The 22,031-nt window shown below is 48.7% G+C and overlaps 1 protein-coding gene across 1 annotated transcript; it reads left to right on the plus strand.

Moving 5' to 3' along the window:
- Positions 1-2,442: 2,442 nt before the first annotated feature.
- On the plus strand, positions 2,443-4,132 carry LOC123058929 (aspartic proteinase nepenthesin-1). Its single transcript, XM_044481594.1, has one exon. The coding sequence runs from the start codon at positions 2,572-2,574 to the stop codon at positions 3,907-3,909; it is 1,338 nt and encodes a 445-aa protein (XP_044337529.1). The 5' UTR covers positions 2,443-2,571; the 3' UTR covers positions 3,910-4,132.
- Positions 4,133-22,031: the final 17,899 nt, after the last annotated feature.

Consider the following 22,031-nt stretch of genomic DNA (forward strand, 5'->3'; position numbering starts at 1 on the left):
TCAGAATTTAATCATATCAAATAATGACTCTCTCGTAACTGCCCTCGCGTCGCTCGCTAGGGCGACTCGGGCGGCCACCCATCGGCCGCTGCAGGCTCCTCCTCACATCCTCTCGCCCCTCCATCGTCGCCGATCGACGTCGCCGGGCAAAGCCCCGGGCTGACGGTGGCAGCGGGCCATCCTCCCTCCCTTCCCATGTACTCCAAGGTCCTCAATGAACAATCCTTCTTACGCTGCGCTTCGGCCTGCCCATCCTTCATCGTGGCTGAGTTCCCAGTAAAGATGCGGTTGGCATGTACTCCCTCCGTTCGGAATTACTTGTCGTAAAAATGGATGTATCTAGTTGTATTTTAGTTCTAGATACATCCATTTCCGAGACAAATAATTCCGAACGGAGGGAGTACAAATCACTGGAAATCGCCGATGTGCACAGATCCACTCCATGGAAGGGCGGCGACGCATGGCCCTATACAAGGGCGGTGGCTGGCGACCCTGCTATGGTCATGGGCACGTCAGATGCCGATGAGCTTCCGGTGGCGGCGTGAGGACGTGGTTGAGGCGTGACAGTGGACGTGCTCAAGACGGGCACAGTGCTCCGATTGGAAAGCATGACGCCGAACCGGGTTATGCGTTGCTGATCTAGCGGCGGCCGCTCTCCACGCCGGCGATGTAGATCTGTGGCTCGTGCTCCTGTTTTGGCCATATCGGCCCTTGGGCTAACGGACCTGGACAGAGCTTCTCTGACGAGGCGGTAGTCAGACAGTGGTGTGCTCCATTCTTGGTGATGGTCATTAGCGACCACTCCGGCCTACGGCGATGGCCTCGCTGCGGACTATGGTGGCCATCGAAAGATCATTGAGAGGGTTTCTCTCTTCAGATCAGGTGGTTGACTTCGGCGGAAATGCAAAATATCGACGATAACTTGATGCAGAGGAATGGTTGTGTAGCCACGTTGTTCACATCGCATAACTGCTGGGATCGTGGAAAAGTGGTGGCGACAACACATTAGTGACTAATGGCGGTGCTACTCGAGTACCCAGTCTCAAGCTCCGAGGTGAAAGCCTAGGTCTGACCTGAGTTGGTTATACCTGGCAATGGTGATGTTTTTACGTCGTTATCTTGTTGAAGACATTGCCTGGATATGCTCGGACTCGATCTTCAAGGTGAGAACTTTGATTCTGACCTTTGGTGGTTGGATCCGGCGACGACGACGCTTGAGCGTCGCTCCCTTCCTGAAGGTGTTGCCGTTGAAGAATCTCATCGTCCATGTGGTGTCATGAGATGAATGATGCAGATATGGTCATTGTTGTAGTTTGTCGACCGTGGATTTGTTCATTTTGGAGTTTTTTTCCTCGCATATGCATAGCTTTGGTCTTATATGACTTTGCTATTTGCCGGCGTCTTTTGTGTGTGTGTGTGTTTGTGTTGGCTGTGTGCATCCTAATTGTGCAGAGGCCGGCTGTGTGCTCGTTGTGTTTATATCCTCTTGATGCTCCATATTAAGCCAATAAAATTCACCTTTATCGAAAAAAATTGAACAGAATGTGCACAAATTTGCGCTACAAGTCCCTCGTCCTTGTTTGACGGAAGGGAGTCATGTACACGGCGGAAGCACCTGTAATTAAGATCATTAGGATCCTACTTACTCTCTGTAAACAAATATAAAAGCGTTTAGATCATTAAAATAGTAATAAAATTGCTTTTATATTTTTTTAGAAAGAGTACAATGCTAATGTTTGTCAGATGAATTTATTTTCACTTTTTTCCCCAAGTGATTTGATTAGTACATGCATGTGTTGGTGGAAGGCTATTTGCCTCTCTGTTTTTTTTTTCCAACGCATGTTTGGCGAAAAGCATTAGTGATCACACGGAGGTATAGGGTTTGATGGATGACTCCTCCTTGTTCGTTTGCGGGTCAGTGTTGGATATGCCCTAACTAATTAAAAAAGTCTAATAAAGTATTTCAAGACAGAGGGAGTAAATACATGTGTTCTCCCGTAATGACGTTCGAAACTTTGGGCAATTTGTGCGACCATGCATCCTGTTAACTGTGCTCCAGCATTACATCGGTGTTACTAGTAGGTAATAAGTAATCTCGAGTAGCAGAGAGTGTGTGAACTGATGACCGTGACATGACATGCGTATTACAGTATATTTTTTCGAAATGGTAGATCAATGTCCTCTCCTCTCTAGCAGTCGTGGGTGCATGAGGCCGGCAGAGGTGCATGGTGAGGCCCGTGCTTGAGAGGGGGCCTTTTGCCAACCGAGTACTACGCAGCAGCATATACGCATATAGATAGAGAACAAATGCTTGCATGGTTTGAGCAATGCAGGATAGAGATAGACCAGGCGCAGTTAATGATGCTGCTCCTCCTTCCCCGGTCGATGAGGGCTACGACCGCGTAGCGCGTACCAGCTTCAAATTAAAGCACCCACTCCTCCTCGGCGGGCGTCCATGTGCACGTCGCTGCGGCGTCGCCTCTCCAGCAAATATCAGTTTCCGTATATATCGTGTCGCCAGGGCCAACACGGCGGCCTAGCTTACCTTGTAGTTCATCCAGAGAACACACAATGGCCGTAGCGATGCCAGCTGCGCGCTCGCTTCTCCTGCTTCTCCTCCTGGTTGCGCCGCTGGCGCCGGGCTCGTCGGAGGCGGCAGTCCGGCCGAACCCCAAGATCGTCAACTGGGTCGCAGACAATGCCCGCGCCTCCACGCCCGACAGCTTCGGCGCCCTCGTCTTCGACCTCTCCGTCGGCACGCCGCGGCAGACCCTCTCCTTCGTCATGGACATCACCGAGCAGCTCGTCTGGGCGCAGTGCGGCCAACATGGGTTCACGCAGTCGCAGGCGCCCACCTTCAGGCCCGGCAGCTCCTTCGCCCCGATTGGCTGCAAGGACACGGCATGCCAGAGCCTGGCCCCCGACGACAACTGCATCCACCCCGACGACCACTGCAATTACGCATGGGACTTCCAGCGCCACGGCAGCGGCTCCATGTCCGGCTACCTCGCCACCGAGACGTTCAGCTTCGGGGCCAAGTCCGTCCCCGGCATGGTGTTCGGCTGCAGCGACAACGTCACGGCGCGGGCCCTCGGCGGCGTCTCTGGCTTCGCCGGATTCGGCAGGGCCCCACTCTCCCTCGTCTCGCAGCTCCACGTCTCCAAGTTCTCCTATTTCATCGACGACAACAGCTTCCTCGGCTTGGGCGACGCGGGCGCCGCGCCGGCTTTGGGCAACAACAGCACGCCGCTGCTGCTAGCCACGACCAAACAGGACAGTTACCTCTACTACGTCAACCTCACCGGCATTCAGGTCGACGGGGAGCTCCTCGCCGACATCCAGGCGGGGGCCTTCGCCGTCAAGGAAGACGGCTCCGGCGGGGTGTTCCTCAGCACAACAATTCCCTACACATTCCTCCCAGAGGCCGCGTACCAGGTTCTGAGGCAGGAGCTCGCGAGCAGGATTCGGTCACAGGGCGTAGCTCCGATGAACGCCACATCCGACGACCTGTACTTCCTCAAGGAGAACTTCCGCAGCGTTAAGGTTCCAAGGCTAGCGCTGGTGTTCGACGACGCCGACGCGGCGATGGAGCTCAATGTGAAGAACTACTTCTCCATCTACGACGAATGGCGCACGTGCCTCACCATACTGCCGTCGCCGAACGGCGCGGCCGTCCTGGGCAGCCTGCTGCAGACGGGCAGGACCATGACCTACGACATTCATGGCGACGGCGGCCAGCTGACATTCGAGCCGGTGGCAGCGGGTGGCCCGGACCCGGCGCTGGCGCATGCGGGTGGCCCGGACCTGGCGCCGGCCCATGCGCATGCGGGCGCCCCTGCGCCGGCGCGCGGGTCGCTCGTCATAACAGGCACTCTTCTGGCCTGGGTGCTCCTCTTCCAGCAGTTCTAGGCTTCTAGCTAGATCATGCGGCAATAATCCTGGAGAAGATCGATGCTGTTAACCGCAGAGGATGATGCATGTGTTGTTGTTGGTCTACGTGTGTAGTTCTGTGTTGGACATCTGCATGTGTTCGCTACCAGGCTAGCTATCCCCTCGAGTGCATGTCTTGTTGCTTTAGCTATTGTAATTTCTGCCGTTGATGATCCCCAGGAAGACATTTCTCGATGTTAAATAGTGCTTAGCACATTTTCAACACGGACGCTTAAACTGTCCGGACCGCACGGTTCTGACGTGTTTTACTATCCAATGTGGTTTGACTGATTACACCACATGTGTCTGAAGTTGGCAAGAAAAATCAGTTTGGTGCTAAAACTTGCGGCGTATATTGAACCGGTGATAAAACTTGGCTTTGATATACATCTACGATGCAAATCATGTTTGTTTATATACGCACAGGGTGCTGACGAGGCACGCCAATGTGGCGTGGGACCCAGTTTCAGTGACAAGTAGTTAGAGACAAGGGCGTGTGGTTTGATTTTTGTGGGAAACACCCTGGATTTTTATCATCACGAAAAAGCCACTTATTTTTTTTCTTAGATGAGTCCTAAAATGTAGTTACGTCTCTATGACAGTTGGGGCCCACCTTGCAGAAAACAGTACAAAGAGAAAATCAATATGCAAAAGTAACAGCGGGGACTCAAACCGGCGACCTCAACTTAAAATGGGGTCCGTGCTAGCCACGCCCCCAAGTCCGGCTACATGTCTCACTGGGATAGACAAACGTTATTACCAATATATGAGCACGAAAATTGGGCTTAAATGGGCAGCAACAGCCGCGGACCATTTTTCACATGATTTTTGTTAGTTCATAAATACTAATAAAATTCACCAGTCCAGAGAAAGAGACACGAGAGGGGAGAGCGGGTTTGAGCATTATCGGGAAACCCACTGTGAGCACTGGCCATCGAGATTATCCACTGCAGAACGAAAACCTAGCGACACCATATATCAGTTTAACTGGGCACAACAGCCCCTACATCCACCATAAACGAGATGGTTTGCGGTGAACATTTGTATGAATATTATTATTAACTTAGATATTTTTAAAGAATTCTAGGAAAGGAAGAAAAACTAAGATCTGCAATTGGGCCGCGGTGACTGCTGCACACTTAAGCCTTATGTGAGTGTTCGTTTATATTCAGTCCATTAAGGATACAAATTGTATTTTGACAGGAAGTGATACTTGGTGTGGTAGCAAGCCTGTCCAGCCAGATGGGAACAGGTTGTGTGTTCGATCCTGTGCGCAGCATTATTTTGCGTCCCAATTTCCGCTCTGACTATGGGGCCCAAGTGCCATAGTGATGTTTCATTCGTTTTTTCAAGGAAAAAATTGAGTGTCATTTTGTGAGTAAAATTTTAAAATTCCAAGGTGGGTTTCATAAAAAACCGAGGCACACGCCCTTGCATGTGCCTTCTAGTCATTGGCACTGGGTCCCACGCCATGTTGGCGCGCCTCGTCATCACTATGCGTATACAAACGTGATTAGCACCGTAGATGAACGCCTAAGCCAAGTTCTATCACCGGTTCAATGTATGCCACAAGTTTTAGCATCAAACTGACTTTCCTCGCCAAGTTCAGACACCTGTGATGTAATTGACTCTATTTTTTTAAAATTGTTTGGATTGCTTACCACATATGTCATGTGGTCTTTGTACTAATTAGCTGATAGATGACACTTTTTTTTGTAAACCCGTGACAAAATGAAGGAAAAGAGACTTGGTGGGCGTCCGAACCACTGCTAAGCCCGCTCTCACTGTCTGGTCCACCCACAAAATCCATCCATCTTTTCCGCGCTTTTTATCCAACGCCTGCGCCATGACTGCGGTTCAGAAATCTCGGTAAACATCATTCAGAAATGAGTGAAGTTTGATTTAAACCCTGAGATTATAGAGCTTGTCGAAAACAAACCCTCACCTCCGAATCCCTGAAGTCCGTACCCTGTACCATGGTTTTGGGTACCAAATTCAAACTTTTTGAATTTAAATTTCTATCGGCTTGTTAAATAAGGTATATCTCTTACTGTAACACAAGGATACTCGCGTCCCAGTGGTAGGGATATCCAACCAGCTACTGCTGGTCTTGTGCAGCTGCACTTTTTCCTTTTAGTTTTTAGAACTGTAATTTCTAAAATTTATGGGCGTGCAAGGGTCGAACTCGCGACCTGCATGTGCAGGACATTGGAGCAGACCTCTTGCCACTGCGCTAGCACTAGTGTCAATTATTTTATGTGCTCAAGTCTTATCTATTCTTCTCTTAAAAAAATTGAATTCAAATTTTAATTTTAAATTTCGCTCGAAATTTTTCCGGAATTTCGTGGTTACCGTGGTAACCGAGTTTACCGCCCCCCCTCGAGAAAAACGGTCCACTCGGAATCCAAAACCTTGCCCTGTACTCTCTAATCCCGGTCGTTTTTAACCTTGCGGTCACATCCAAAACAGGGATTTCGTGTTTGGCATCGGGAATGGCCGGGATTGGTGGGTTATGCAGCACATGTGTTGAAGTGCGGAACCTGTGCACCAACCCAGCTAACGAGCTTTCGTATCAAGTGAACAGAGATAGCTCTTCTATACCAAACACACACAAGAAAAGGCATCGTCCACGGGTTTGCTTTAGTCTGATCTGCTGCGGCACGAAGGCATCGTAGGAAGAATACAAGGCACCGAGTAGCTGCACCATGGGTAGCGAGGAAGGAAGAAGATGCCTGGTGCAGCTTCGATGGCTGCAACGCTGCGGCCGCCTCGCGCCCTCACAGATGTGCCATGGCGAATGGGTGTGCTGCAGTATGGAGAGTTGGAGACCCACCCAGCGACGTGCGTTGCATACATGATGCAGAAGAGGAAGTAGGTGGAGCGCAGCGCGGATGCCCCGGCGGAGAGGTATGCTCGCTCGCCGGTGGCCAAGCCGACGTTGTACGTGGCTGAGCTGACGTCCATGGAGACCTTCACTTCAGGTTCCCAAGAACGGTGAGGGACGGCGTGATGTGATGGCCGGTAGCTAGGCGCGCGACAGCCCCGGCGATGCATGAGCATGAGCCGGCGAGACGGCTGTCAGCTCGCCAGTGTATGAAGCCGTGTACAAACAGTCGGAAGTCGGCGAGCAAAACGATGTTGCTAGCAGTGTGCACACGTAGGTACGCAATCCTCAGGTGCGTGTGCAAGTACGCGTACACATGTATCTTATTTTGCGCTGCTCGTACAAGCATACCTTTGTGTTGAAGTAGCTAGCGTAGGTACGCTGCGTCTGATCGACCGGCGCCCCTGTGCCAAAAATAAAGAACGACCAACCGACGCAGTATGTACTCACGCTGCCACGCACCAGACATGCATGCATGCACTCGTTTAAACAAAAAGTCAGCAAACCCGGTCTTTTCCTGCCATGTCATCAAACCCATTCTTAAAAAGGCATCAAGATTAAAAATGACCGGGATTAGAAAGTACAGGGTACAGACTTTAGGAATTCGAAGGTGAAGGTTCGTTTTTGACAAGCTCTACAACCTCAAGGTTTAAATCAGACTTCACTCTTCACAAATCTCAGTCGGTGTTGCCATGATTGCTTGTCCTCAAAGGACCAAGTGATTAGAGTAACCCACGGGTGAACAAGTAGTACCATGGACGACGCATATACATACCCATGGAATTACCGTAAGAAAAGCACCACGATTACTCACATTGGAACTACAATCTTCTTCATCACTTGGCATGAGTGATAAGCTATATAAAAAAACAAAGAACTACAATCTTCTTCAACCGCAAAAAAAAAAAAAAAACCTGCAATCTTCAGCTCATTTTGTTTCTGCTTGCACCTCCGATTAGAAAGGAGAAGGGCCTGGAATCGGCTGTAGCATCGACGCCATCGACTAGTGTGTCGATCTGCCCACTCTGACTGTGTTGGACGCACGCGTGTCTGCTTAAGGCCTTGTACAATGGAAGGTGCTTAGAGAGATGCTTAAAAAAATAAACCGGTTTTTTTAAGCATCGGTGCCTATTTCTACAAGAGAGACGCTTAATTAAGCGTCTATCCAGTACAAATAAGCATCGATGCTTAAGAAAAGTCTGGTTTATTTCTCTAAGCACCTCTCCTAAGCACCTTCCATTGTACAAGGCCTAACTAGCCTTGCTCCATGTCGTTGCCCTGCTTCGCCAGCGCCTCCTCGAGCTCTCGGATCACCTCGTCCGCGGACGCAATGTCCGCCAGAAACTTCTCGGCGGTCTCCCGATGCCTGGCGTTTACCGAGCTGAGCCGCGTGCTGAGCGGAGGGAGAGTGCGCGGCTCCGGGAGCTTGCGCTTCGTCCCCGCCGGCTGTAGCTTCTGTTGACGACGGGCCAGGCGGTCCACGGCCACGACCGCGTCCATCTCTTCTCTTCTCGTCGACCCCGACAATGTCTCCGAGTCGACTAGGAATTCCACATTTCCACATGTGCACGTGTGCCACAACTACATTAGTTTCCTCTTTCTTTTTTTGAGCTGAGTTTCCATGTACCCGCAAAGAAAAGCGATCACGATCCTCAACAGAGAACAGGGGAAGAGAACATTAGCGCATCTACAATTGCAACCTGTAAATTTGGGTCCTCAAATGTCCGTGAACATGCCCGGACACGCCTATGGACAGTAACCGGACGGCATTAAATTTTACAATTTGCAACCACGAACTCTATTTCCAAATCACCTAATGCATGCAAACATATGTACGTCGATTATCACGTCCGTGTTGGACCGGCTGGGCTGTCAAAAAAGACCGAACGAATTGCTTATATTCCCTTCGTCCCATAATATAAGAACGATTTTGACACTAGTGCAGTGTCAAAAACGTGTCAAAATCGCTTTTATATTATGAGACGAAGGGAGTACTTTATAATGGTCCCACCTCACCGCATGAGGAACTAGTCGACCAGCTTAGGGCGTGTTTGGAGGCTCTCGAGCTCCACGCTTCACAAATTTCTGGAGAGGAGCTGAGCCGAGCGAGTTTGTGCCAAGAAGCTAGAAGCGAGAAGCTCGGCCAGTCGCGAGTGTAAAAACGTGAAGCACCAAAAGCCCAGCTCCACCGATTAGAAAAGAAGATGTTCGCCCAAATTACATACAACTGCCATCGTCAAGTGAGGGTAGATCGAACCGGTATGCTTGTTGGAACATATCGCTTGATCGAATCGGTACCCTGTGCTCCTTCTCTTGCTGAAAAGCCAAGCTGGGCTGCCTCCAACCGGCCCATTATGGCGCTAAGGCAGGCCACCCATGCTGCCAGCACATAGTGGCGATGGGAGAAGCCAGCGATCGATGCCGAACAGAGTTGTCTCGCTGTGTGGAGTGAGAAGCTGGGATGGGAAGCTGGAATTGTGGAGTTGATGGAGATCAGAACAAACCCTTAATAAGCGGGTCGTCCAGAAGCGATAAGCATCAATTATCATTGCATCCTTTGTTAAGAAAATAGATCAGGACTATGAATCTTCTCTGCTCCTCCACAAACGAAACACTAATGTTTGCACAACTCTTTTTGAGTGTAGGCAATAATAAAATTTGATGAACAGAATAAAAAAACTCTTTCATTGCAATAGGCCTAGCAAGGTATATGAACGAGATGAACATGACACTCGATGAACAATCATTAATTTATAAAATGCAATCTACCTCATTCACACAACAAAAATTGATCGACCTATGCAACAACAGAGAAGCTTGCCGCCATCCGCCGGCATGGCTATTTAAGACGGTCAGTATCCACCTCGCGCGGCGAGGTGGGACTAAAATTTGGGTGCAAAGATGAGAGAGGAAGGACTTTCAGATCGCTGCAGATGGGACCGCTGTGACCTTTAGCAGGATGCCGGGTCACGCCCGGTCGCGACCGGACCACCTCATATCCGCCCCATATTTAGGTGAACATGAGGGGTGCTGGTCAGCCCAAACGTTTAAGGCCAGTTTGAGAAGCCTGTCTAGGTCGGTTTTTGTGACCGGTCAGTAACTGGGCCGTCTGCCCGGACATTTGAGACGAGAAAGGGTCGGCCCTGTGAAGGGGCAGGGGCGGCCGCCTCGGGGCCCCCTTCCAGGTTCGCATGCATGGCCCAGTGATGAGGGACACAACAGGTTTTTTAGGCAACAACTGTAACGCCCTCGATTTGACCGTACACTAATCATACACGCAAATGTGTACGATCAAGATTAAGAACTCACGGGAAGATATCACAACACAACTCTAGTCACAAATTAAAATATTACAAGCTTTATATTACAAGCCAGGGGCCTCGAGAGCTTGGATACATAAGCTCAAATACACAAGAGTCAGCGGAAGCAACAATATCTGAGTACAGACATAAGTTAAACAAGTTTGCCTTAAGAAGGCTAGCACAAAAGCAACAACGATCGAAAAAGCAAGGCCTCCTGCCTGGGAGCCTCCTAACTACTCCAAGTCGTCAGCGGCCGTCACGTAGTGTTGGAAATATGCCCTAGAGGCAATAATAAATTGGTTATTATTATATTTCCTTGTTCATGATAATCGTTTATTATCCATGCTAGAATTGTATTGATAGGAAACTCAGATACATGTGTGGATACATAGACAACACCATGTCCCTAGTAAGCCTCTAGTTGACTAGCTCGTTGATCAATAGATGGTTATGGTTTTCTGACCATGGACATTGGATGTTATTGATAACGGGATCACATCATTAGGAGAATGATGTGATGGACAAGACCCAATCCTAAGGCTAGCACAAAGATCGTGTAGTTCGTATGCTAAAGCTTTTCTAATGTCAAGTATCATTTCCTTAGACCATGAGATTATGCAACTCCCGGATACCGTAGGAGTGCTTTGGGTGTGCCAAACGTCACAACGTAACTGGGTGGCTATAAAGGTACACTACAGGTATCTCCGAAAGTATCTGTTGGGTTGGCAGGAATCGAGACTGGGATTTGTCACTCCGTGTAAACGGAGAGGTATCTCTGGGCCCACTCGGTAGGACATCATCATAATGTGCACAATGTGATCAAGGAGTTGATCACGGGATGATGTGTTACGGAACGAGTAAAGAGACTTGCCGGTAACGAGATTGAACAAGGTATCGGGATACCGACGATCGAATCTCGGGCAAGTATCGTACCGCTAGACAAAGGGAATTGTATACGGGATTGATTGAATCCTTGACATCGTGGTTTATCCGATGAGATCATCGTGGAGCATGTGGGAGTCAACATGGGTATCCAGATCCCGCTGTTGGTTATTGACCGGAGAGTTGTCTCGGCCATGTCTGCATGACTCCTGAGCCCGTAGGGTCTACACACTTAAGGTTCGATGATGTTAGGGTTATAGGGAAAGTATGTACGCGGTTACCGAATATTGTTCGGAGTCCCAGATGAGATCCCGGACGTCACGAGGAGTTCCAGAATGGTCCGGAGGTAAAGATTTATATATGGGAAGTCCTGTTTTGGTCACCGGAAAAGTTTCGGGTGCTATCGGTAACGTACCGGGACCACCGGGAGGGTCCCGGGGGTCCACCAGGTGGGGCTACCTGCCCCAGAAGGCTGCGTGGGCCAAATGTGAGAGGGGACCAGCCCCATATGGGCTGGTGCGCCCCCCACCAGGGCCCAAGGCGAAGAGAGAAGGGAAAAGGGGGAAACCCTAGGCTCAGATGGGCCTAAGGCCCACCTAGTGGTGCGCCCCCCCTCTCTCCCCCCTTGGCCGCCCCCTAGATGGGATCTAGGGCTGGCTGCCACCCCTAGGGGTGGAAACCTAGGTGGGGGCGCAGCCCCTCCCCTCCCCCTATATATACTTGAGGTATGGGGCTGCCCAACACGTGTAATTTGCTCTCCCTGTTGGCGCAGCCCTACCTCTCTCCCTCCTCGTCTCTCGTAGTGCTTGGTGAAGCCCTGCTGGAGTCCCGCACTCCTCCACCACCACCAAACCGTCGTGCTGCTGCTGGATGGAGTCTTCCCCAACCTCTCCTTCTCCCCTTGCTGGATCAAGGCGTAGGAGACGTCACCGGGCTGCACGTGTGTTGAACACGAAGGTGTCGTCCGTTCGGCACTAGGATCATCGGTGATTTGGTTCACGACGAGTACGACTCCGTCAACCCCGTTCACTTGAACGCTTCCGCTTAGAGATCTACAAGGGTATGTAGATGCACTCTCCTTCCCCTCGTTGCTAGATTACTCCATAGATTGGTCTTGGTGATGCATAGAAAATTTTGAATTTCTGCTACGATCCCCAACAGTGGCATCATGAGCTAGGTCTATGCGTAATTTTGATTTTGAATCGCTTGACACATGCGAGCCATGCCTCATGGGCAGGATGACTAAGACCCCGCTTTCAGGTACAATGAAACGGGCAAGTGACTTGTTGGAAATCATACATGCTGATGCGTGTGATCCAATGAGAATTGAAGCGTGCGGTGGATATCGCTATTTTCTCATCTTCACTGACGATTTGAGTAGATATAGGTATATTTACTTAATGAAGCACAAGTATGAAACGTTTGAAAAGTTCAAGCGATTTCAGAGTGAAGTTAAGAATCATCATAACAAGAAGATCAAATTCCTACGATCTGATCAATGAGAATATCTGAGTTATGAGTTTGGCAAACACTTAAGACATTGTGGAATTGTTTCACAGTTGAAGCCACCTGGAACACCACTGGGTTATGGTGTGTCCGGACGTCGTAATCGAACCTTATGAGATATGGTGCGATCTATGATGTCTCTTATCAATCTACCGTTTTCATTTTGAGGTTATGCGTTAGAGACAGCTGGATTCACTTTATATAGGACACCATCTAAGTCCGTTGAGACGGCGTCGTATGCACATTGGTTTGGCAAGAAACCAAAGTTGTCGTTTCTTAACGTTTGGGGATGCGATGCTTAAGGCTTCAGCCGGAGAAGCTCGAAGCCAAAGCGGACAAACACATCTTCATAGGATACCCAAAGGTGACAGTAGGGTATACCTTCTATATCAGATCCGAGGGCAAATTGTTTGTCGCTAAGAACGGGTCCTTTCTCGAGAAGGAGTTTCTCTCGAAAGAATTGGGTGGGAGGAAGATAGAACTTGATGAGGTTGTCGAACCTTTACTTCAACCAGAGAGTGATGCAACATAGAAAGATGTTTTCTATGGCGCCTACGTCTGTTGAATAGGAAGTTAATGATAGTGATCATGAAGCTTCGGATCAAGTTGCTATCGAACCTCGTAGGTCGACAAGGATATGTACTACTCCTGAGTGGTACGGTAATACTGTCTTAAATATCATGTTGTTGGACAACAATGAACCTACGAACTATGGAGAAGTGATGGTGGGCCCGTATTCCGACAAATGGTTAGAAGCCATGAAATCCGAGATAGGATCCATATATCAGAACAAAGTATGAACTTTGGTGGACTTGCCCGATGATCGGCAAGCCATTGAGAATAAATGGGTCTTTAAGAAGAAGACGGACGTGAGCGGTAATGTTACCGTCTATGAAGCTCGACTTGTGGGAAAGAGTCTTTTCACAAGTTCAATAAGTTGACTACGATGAGAATTTCTCACCCGTAGTGATGCTTAAGTCCGTCGGAATCATGTCAGCATTAGCTGTATTTTTTGATTATGAAATCTTACAGATGGATGTCAAAACAAGTTTTCTTACCAAGTTTTCGTAAGAAAAGTTGTATGTGATACAATAAAAGGTTTTGTCGATCCTAAGGATGCTAAAAGGTATGCTGGCTCCAGCGATCCTTCTATGGACTAGAGCAAGCATCTCAAAATCGGAATATATGCTTTGATGGAGTGATCAAAGCTTTTAGGTTTATACAATGTTTGCTAGAAACTTGTATTTACAAGAAAGTGAGTGGGAGCACTACAATATTTCTGATAAGTATATGTGGATGACATATTGTTGATCCGAAATAATGTAGAATTTCTGGAAAGCATAAACGGTTTGTTTGAAGAGTGATTTTCAAAGGAAGACCTGGATAAAGTTGCTTACATATTGGGCATCAAGATCTATAGAGATAGATCAAGACGCCTGATGATACTTTCAAAGAACGCACACCTTGACATGTTTTTGAAGGAGTTCAAAATAGATCAGTCAAAGAAGGGGTTCTTACCTGAGTTGTAAGGTGTGAAGTTGAGTAAGACTCAAAGATTGACCACGGCAAAAGAAAGAGGAAGGACGAAGGTCGTCCCCTATGCTCTTATCATAGGCTCTATACGGTATGCTATGCTGAGTACCGCACCTGATGTGTGCCTTGCCACATGTCTGGCAAGAGGGTACAAAGGTGATCTAGGAGTAGATCACCAGATAGCGGTCAAAATTATCCTTAGAGGAATAAGGAAATGTTTCTCGGTTATGGAGGTGATGAAGAGTTCGACGTAAAGAGTTACGTCGATGCAAGCTTAACACCTATCCGGATAGCTCTGAGTAGAGATACCGGATACGTATAATGGAGCAACAATTTGGAATAGCTCCAAGTGGAACGTGGCAGCAGCATCTACGATATGAAGTTTTGCGAAATACATAGGGATCTGAATATGGCAAGACCCGTTGACTACAACCTCTCTCACAAGCATAACATGATCAAACCAAGAACTCTTTGAGTGTTTATCACATAGTGATGTGAACTAGATCATTGAGTCTAGTAGACTCTTGGATGTTGGTCACATGGCGATGTGACCTGTGAGTGTTAATCACATGGTGATGTGAACTAGATTATTGACTCTAGTGCAAGTGGGAGACTGTTGGAAATATGCCCTAGAGGCAATAATAAATTGGTTCTTATTATATTTCCTTGTTCATGATAATCGTTTATTATCCATGCTAGAATTGTATTGATAGGAAACTTAGATACATGTGTGGATACATAGACAACACCATGTCCCTAGTAAGCCTCTAGTTGACTAGCTCGTTGATCAATAGATGGTTATGGTTTCCTGACCATGGACATTGGATGTCGTTGATAACGGGATCACATCATTAGGAGAATCATGTGATGGACGAGACCCAATCCTAAGCCTAGCACAAAGATCGTGTAGTTCGTATGCTAAAGCTTTTCTAATGTCAAATACCATTTCCTTAGACCATGAGATTGTACAACTCCCGGATACCGTAGGAGTGCTTTGGGTGTGCCAAACGTCACAACGTAACTGTGTGGCTATAAAGGTACACTACAGGTATCTCCGAAAGTATCTGTTGGGTTGGCACGAATCGAGACTGGGATTTGTCACTCCGTGTAAACGGAGAGGTATCTCTGGGCCCACTCGGTAGGACATCATCATAATGTGCACAATGTGATCAAGGAGTTGATCACGGGATGATGTGTTACGGAACGAGTAAAGAGACTTGCCGGTAACGAGATTGAACAAGGTATCGGGATACCAACGATCGAATCTCGGGCAAGTATCGTACCGCTAGACAAAGGGAATTGTATACGGGATTGATTGAATCCTTGACATCGTGGTTCATCCGATGAGATCATCGTGGAGCATGTGGGAGCCAACATGGGTATCCAGATCCCGCTGTTGGTTATTGACCGGAGAGTTGTCTCGGCCATGTCTGCATGACTCCCGAGCCCGTAGGGTCTACACACTTAAGGTTCGATGATGCTAGGGTTATAGGGAAAGTATGTACGCGGTTACCGAATGTTGTTCGGAGTCCCGGATGAGATCCCGGGCGTCACGAGGAGTTCCGGAATGGTCTAGAGGTAAAGATTTATATATGGGAAGTCCTGTTTTGGTCACCGGAAAAGTTTCGGGTGCTATCGGTAACGTACCGGGACCACCGGGAGGGTCCCGGGGGTCCACCAGGTGGGGCTACCTGCCCCAGAAGGCTGCGTGGGCCAAGTGTGAGAGGGGACCAGCCCCAGGTGGGCTGGTGCGCCCCCCCCACCAGGGCCCAAGGCGAAGAGAGAAGGGAAAAGGGGGAAACCCTAGGCTCAGATGGGCCTAAGGCCCACCTAGTGGTGCGCCCCCCCTCTCTCCCCCCTTGGCCGCCCCCCTAGATGGAATCTAGGGCTGGCTGCCACCCCTAGGGGTGGAAACCTAGGTGGGGGCGCAGCCCCTCCCCTCCCCCTATATATACTTGAGGTATGGGGCTGCCCAACACGTGTGATTTGCTCTCCCTGTTGGCGCAGCCCTACCTCTCTCCCTCCTCGTCTCTCGTAGTGCTTGGCGAAGCCCTGCTAGAGTCCCGCGCTCCTCCACCACCATCACGCCGTCGTGCTGCTGCTGGATGGAGTCTTCCCCAACCTCTCCTTCTCCCCTTGCTGGATCAAGGCGTAGGAGACGTCACCGGGCTGCACGTGTGTTGAACACGGAGGTGTCGTCCATTCGGCACTAGGATCATCGGTGATTTGGTTCACGACGAGTACGACTCCATCAACCCCATTCACTTGAACGCTTCCGCTTAGCGATCTACAAGGGTATGTAGATGCACTCTCCTTCCCCTCATTGCTAGATTACTCCATAGATTGATCTTGGTGATGCGTAGAAAATTTTGAATTTCTGCTACGATCCCCAACACGTAGTAGTAGGCACCCTCGGGGTAGCAGTAGTCTTCAGTGGTGTCGTCTAGCTCCTGGGATCTGCCATCTGGTCGCAACAATCGGGTATCGGGGAAAAGAGGTAGCAAAGCAGCCGTGAGTACTCATCCAAAATACTCGCAAGACTTACATCAGATCTAAACTAAGTATGCATCTATATCAAAGGAAATGGGTTGTATCTGTGGACTAAACTGCAGAATGCCAGAAGAGGAGGGGGAATCCTAGCCTATCGAAGACTAGCACCTTCAAGCATCTTCAAGCATCTTGCAGCATTTAGAAGGGTACAGATCAACATAATGTACAGTAGTAGTGTGTTATCAACCTCGGCCAGAGATCCTTTCTCGACTCCCTGCGAGAAAGCAATCCAGAGCCATACTATCCATTTCTCATCACAATCCATTTCTCATTACAAGTATCCAGTTCTAATTGTATCGATCGGGATACAACTCCAAGTGTCCGCTACCGTAGGACACACTATCGATAGATATTTTCTTCCCTGCAGGGGTGCACCAACTTACCCACCACGCTCGATTAACTCTGGCCGGACACACTTTCCTGGGTCATTCCCGGCCTCAGCCAAACAATACGCCGCAACCCGACCTAGGCTTAATAGAGAGGTCAAGCACGCCGGACTAAACCTATGCCCCCAGGGGTCATGGGCCATCTCCCCAGGAACTCCTGCATGTTGCGTACGCGGCCGGTGAGCAGACCTAGCTACCTCCTTCAACAAGGCAGGAGCTTACACAGTCTAACCCGATGCGCGCCGCTCAGTCGCTGGCATCTATTAAGCTTCGGCTGATGTATACGACGCAGAACGCCCATACTATGCCCACGTGATGGTTAGTGCTATCAGGCCAGAGGCCCCTCAGATCAAATATCCAAACCGTAGTGGATTAGGAGCACGCGGTAACGAGCAGAGACTCACGATCGATGTGACCCCGTCGCCCCGTCTCGAGTACTTGCGGCAAGGGCTAAGAATGCGCGGCCACGCCTCGTAAGTATCTCGCGAGCATCTTCCAGGTCAACCCGACTCCACATCACTCGCTATTAAGCTCGCGCGGGTACCCCTCAGGGCCGACTCGTCTTTAGTAACATGGCTCAGTGTAAAGCCATAGTAACCATAGTAACTGTGTGTCTAACACCAAAGGAAAAACCCGAGGAATCACCACCGGTGAATTCCACTCGATGTTGTCATCAAGGTGAACGTAAAAGGATCCACCCTCGAGGTTCACGTTTGATGGGTTGCACAACAGAGCCGTAACGGAAGTGGTTAAGGAGGAAATCACCCTCGATGACCTCGACCGTATAGCTACAATACGTAGATCTCATCATGAGTGATGTAAGAGGTTCCACCCTCGGCACTCGATGGTAACTCTGCAGAGTCGTACAACTAGGGGGTGATGTGCGGTGTCGGGGCCTGGACGTTGGTCACGTTGATCGAGTCATTGAACATAAAGCGAGGCAACCGGGACAAGGTGGGGGTCATTGATGGATCTCTAACCAACATATACTAAGCAGTTTAGGATAAGCAGGTAAGGTATGAAAGAAGGTAACAAAAACAGGCTATGCATCAGAGTAGGATCATACATAAAGTAGTAGCAGTTCTAATGCAAGCATGAGAGGGAAAGAAATGGGCGATATCGGAATGCTCAAGGGGGGTTTGCTTGCCTGGTTGCTCTGGCAAGGAGGGGTCATCGTCGGCATAGTCGATCACAGGGGCTGCATCGGTCTCAGGGTCTACCGGAGCGAAGAGGGGGAAGAAACAGTAAATACAGAGCAAACAATGCATCACAAGGCATAACATGGAAATAAGATGTGCCGGGTGTGAGCTAACATATGGCTACACGATATAGGTGAAGGGGGATTCAACCGGGAATGTTTTCCCGGTTCCGGACCTGTGTCAGACAGATGACCGGAGGGGGAATGTTCCATGTTCAGATAGTTAGAGGCATCTGACATGTATGTGGGTAGCGTATTTGGATTCGTCTCGTCGTTCTGAGCAACTTTCATATATAAATTATTTGCATCCGAGCTACGGTTTAAAAGATATGATTTTCTAAAGTTTTATTAATTTCCTGAATTTATTTATTTAAAACCAACATTATCCAGAACAGTGGATGATGATGCAAGCATGACATCAGCGTGATGTCAGCAGGTCAACTGGTCGGTTGACCAGTCAAACCAGACATGTGGGTCCACTTGGACCCACATGTCAGTGACAGTGCTAACTAACAGAGTTATGTTAACCTAACTAACCTAATTAGTGAGAGGGGCCTAGTAGTCAGTGAGAGATTAGGGTTTTAATTAACTAAACTATATAATTAACTAATTATTCTATTATTTATTTTGGTTATTGAGGTGGGGCCCATAGGTCAGTGGGACATGGGTGTCCCAGTCAGTAGTTGACTTAGTCAACTGGTCAACAGGGGCCTCGGGCCTACCAGTCAGTGGCACGGGGCGATGCCACGTGGGTGCCAGCTCAGCACCGGCCGGAGAGGCGTCGGAGCTAACACTGACGACCAATCCAATGGCGGAGCGATCGGGAGAGCTGCGGGATTCATCCACACCGCACCATTTTGGGCGCGGCCGGGCTCGTTCGAACGACAAGACAACGGCGGAGCGATCTGGGACGGCGGCGGAGGCTGTGGTGGCCGGAGCTGAGCGCATCGGGCTCATCGGCGGCGAGGTTCTTCGGGCGAGGTACGGGAACGGGACTATGAGGCACAACGTGAGCTGTGGAAAGTGCCTACGGTGCCTACTCGACGCGAGAAGTGGAATGGTGGCACGCACGGGACCAAAAGGTCACCGTGGCCACGCCGGCGACGAGGCCAGGCGGCGGCGCGTTCGGGTGAGCGTGGAACGGCCGCTACAGGCGATCAAAGGAGGCAGGGGAGGGCGCATCCGGCGCAGAGGCTCACCGGGGGAGCGTGGGGTCTGGGCAGAGGGATCGGGGAGGACCGGTGGCGTAGATCAAGGACAAGGACGATGCGGTGGCCGAGCCGGAGAAGAAGAAGAATGCGGCGACGCGAGGGGCTCCGGGGCTCGATCCAACGGTGCGGTGGAAGCAGAGGACCACGACGGAGCTGTTGGACTTGCCGGGGCGACGAACGGACGACGGTGGCCACGGCTACGGCGATCGACGGTGATGGGGGCGCTCGGGCATCTCGAACAGAGGCGAGGAAGGAGATGAGAGGGGGATTGTGGGCTTGCTAGGGTTCGGGGGAGAGAGTGAGGCGCGCGGGCGAGTTGTTAAGGGCATCGGGGAACCGTGGGATTGGCGACACGACAACGAACGTCGGTCGGATGCGCGCGCGCGCCGACGCGTGCGCGAGGAGGGAGACATGCGCTAGGTGGGCTGGGCCGGGGGCTGTAGCAGTAGGCTTAAGTGCATAGTAGTTCTTTAGGCCTTTTTCATTTTTCATTTTTCTGTTTCTTTTCTTTTCTGTTTTTTGAATTTTAGCTATTGTTTTCTATTAATTTGTAAAACTAAAAGAGTTTTGTTAGAAAGGAGACTTGCCAAATAAATCAAGCACATTATTTCCACGAGTCACAAAATGTTCGAGGCCAAAATGAGTTGTCTAACCATTTCTAGAAATTGGAAAGGTCAATTTTTTATGTTGGCAGACCACTAAATAAATTTCCAGGGGCACTTTGGCATCCCAAAAGAGGTTGGTTCCAACATGATAAATAACTAGAGAATATTTGCCACTCTTTGAACATTTTAGTTTTCATGTTTGTCAAATTTGAATTTTTTATTTTAAATTGGATTTGAATTTGAATGGTGATTTGGATCAAGTGAAGATTAGCAACAGTAACAAGATGACATGGCACCATTAATAGGTGATTACTGTAGCATAACATTGGGGGTGTTACAAATCTCCTCCACTACAAGAAATCTCGTCCCGAGATTTAAGTGCGGAAGTAAAGAGTAACTACGGGAGAACTGACCCTTATAGGGTTAACTATCTGGTGAACAATTCAGGGAATGTGGCGGAAGTATCTCTCGAGTTGAAACTTAAGAAAACATCGAGAGCAAAATATGAAGGTACAATAGGAAGTTTCAAGCGAATGTGCAAACGATCGATACCTGAACAGAGTGTGAGAAGGGGGGTTCCGAGCATCGGGAAGAGATCATCTCTCGGACGGTGGCTCGTGACAACACACAAAGCCAAGAGCAAATGATACTTCGGAATAAAGGATATATAGGAGAGTCAGGTTTCGATCCTGTGGAACTGTGGGTTATGGGCCCACCATTTGGGTTAACAGCAGGAAGGCACTAATCAATTTGCACGATCATGATAGCAAGGCAGGTCAGAGTATAGCATGTTAGTTATGTTGGCAACAACGCTGGTACCAAGGGCGAGGGACGAAGAGAACCATTTTCCTGCTCGTTGAACGAGGCGGGCCGTTAGGCAAAGTTCTCGTCCATCGGTGGCTACCGGAATGTCATCAACAATAGTAACAGGGTCTTTACTGACAGATTTGTACATTGAGGTGCTTACCTAAGCAGGAAATTATCTCTACTGAGATAAGTTAGTTTACCGGAAGGGTTAAACAAAAGAATGGAAAGGAAAAATTATGATTAGTATATTAATCAGAACAATGGAAAGGAAAATGTGTCTAAACACAATTATCAGGAGTATATCCTTCCCAAGGACAAGCAGAGGATGATATCCATGACATGATAGTAAGTAGATAACCAATTAGGTAAAGGGAAAGAAATTTCATGACATTACCCATACAACGGTGTTTGGATAATTGATAAAGAAAATTTAGTATCATGCTTCAAATGTTCTTATTGGAGATCAGATTACCACAGACATGCTTCGAGATAGCATTGACATGGTTTCAAGCAAAGGTCAAACTTTGGATACACCAAGGATCAATCGGAAATAACTTAGAAAATAAGTCATACAATTTTAGAAGGGAAGAGATGAGGGTATGGCCGACGGGCTCAGCCACAATCCATCGACATGCCAAAAAGGATGTATTTCCAAAATTATATGAGCAAGTTTGTGTTGGGGAAGGCAAGAATGTTATGATGATAACATAAATCATCGAGGGGGGATTGTATTTCTCACCATGAATTCGATTGATATCCTGGAAAAGCTTAGAATGTTGATGATGATCATGACACATTTGTCGAGAGATTTCATGAAGATGTCACTGAGCAGAAAAGGAAGGAAGAAGTGAAAGGCTATGAGAACCACAAATTTCAACACAAGCTCATTGTCAAGCTTGTTGTTCAAGGTGAAATGATAAGATGAGGAAGATCAACATAAGCTTAGCTCATCGTCGGAAGTTGCTCCGGGCATAAGGACCAGGTAGCACAGTTAAAAAATTGACATGATAAAAATATAGCCGACCAGGCTAGGAATGATGTGATGGGGTATAAAGCTTCCAAGTATCAAGTACTAGGTGTAATTCCAAAAGGTAAATCGGAGTAGAGGTTGGACGGGGAATGATTTGTAGAGGATAAGTAATTTAACTTACCCAGTAAATGGGATCAAGGAGGAAATATGGTCGGGACCATAACTGCAAGGGATCCAATTTATGATACCGGAAGAATATTCAAATGA

The sequence above is a fragment of the Triticum aestivum genome, chromosome 3A (genome assembly GCF_018294505.1).
Source record: "Triticum aestivum cultivar Chinese Spring chromosome 3A, IWGSC CS RefSeq v2.1, whole genome shotgun sequence".
Classification (NCBI taxonomy): domain Eukaryota; kingdom Viridiplantae; phylum Streptophyta; class Magnoliopsida; order Poales; family Poaceae; genus Triticum; species Triticum aestivum.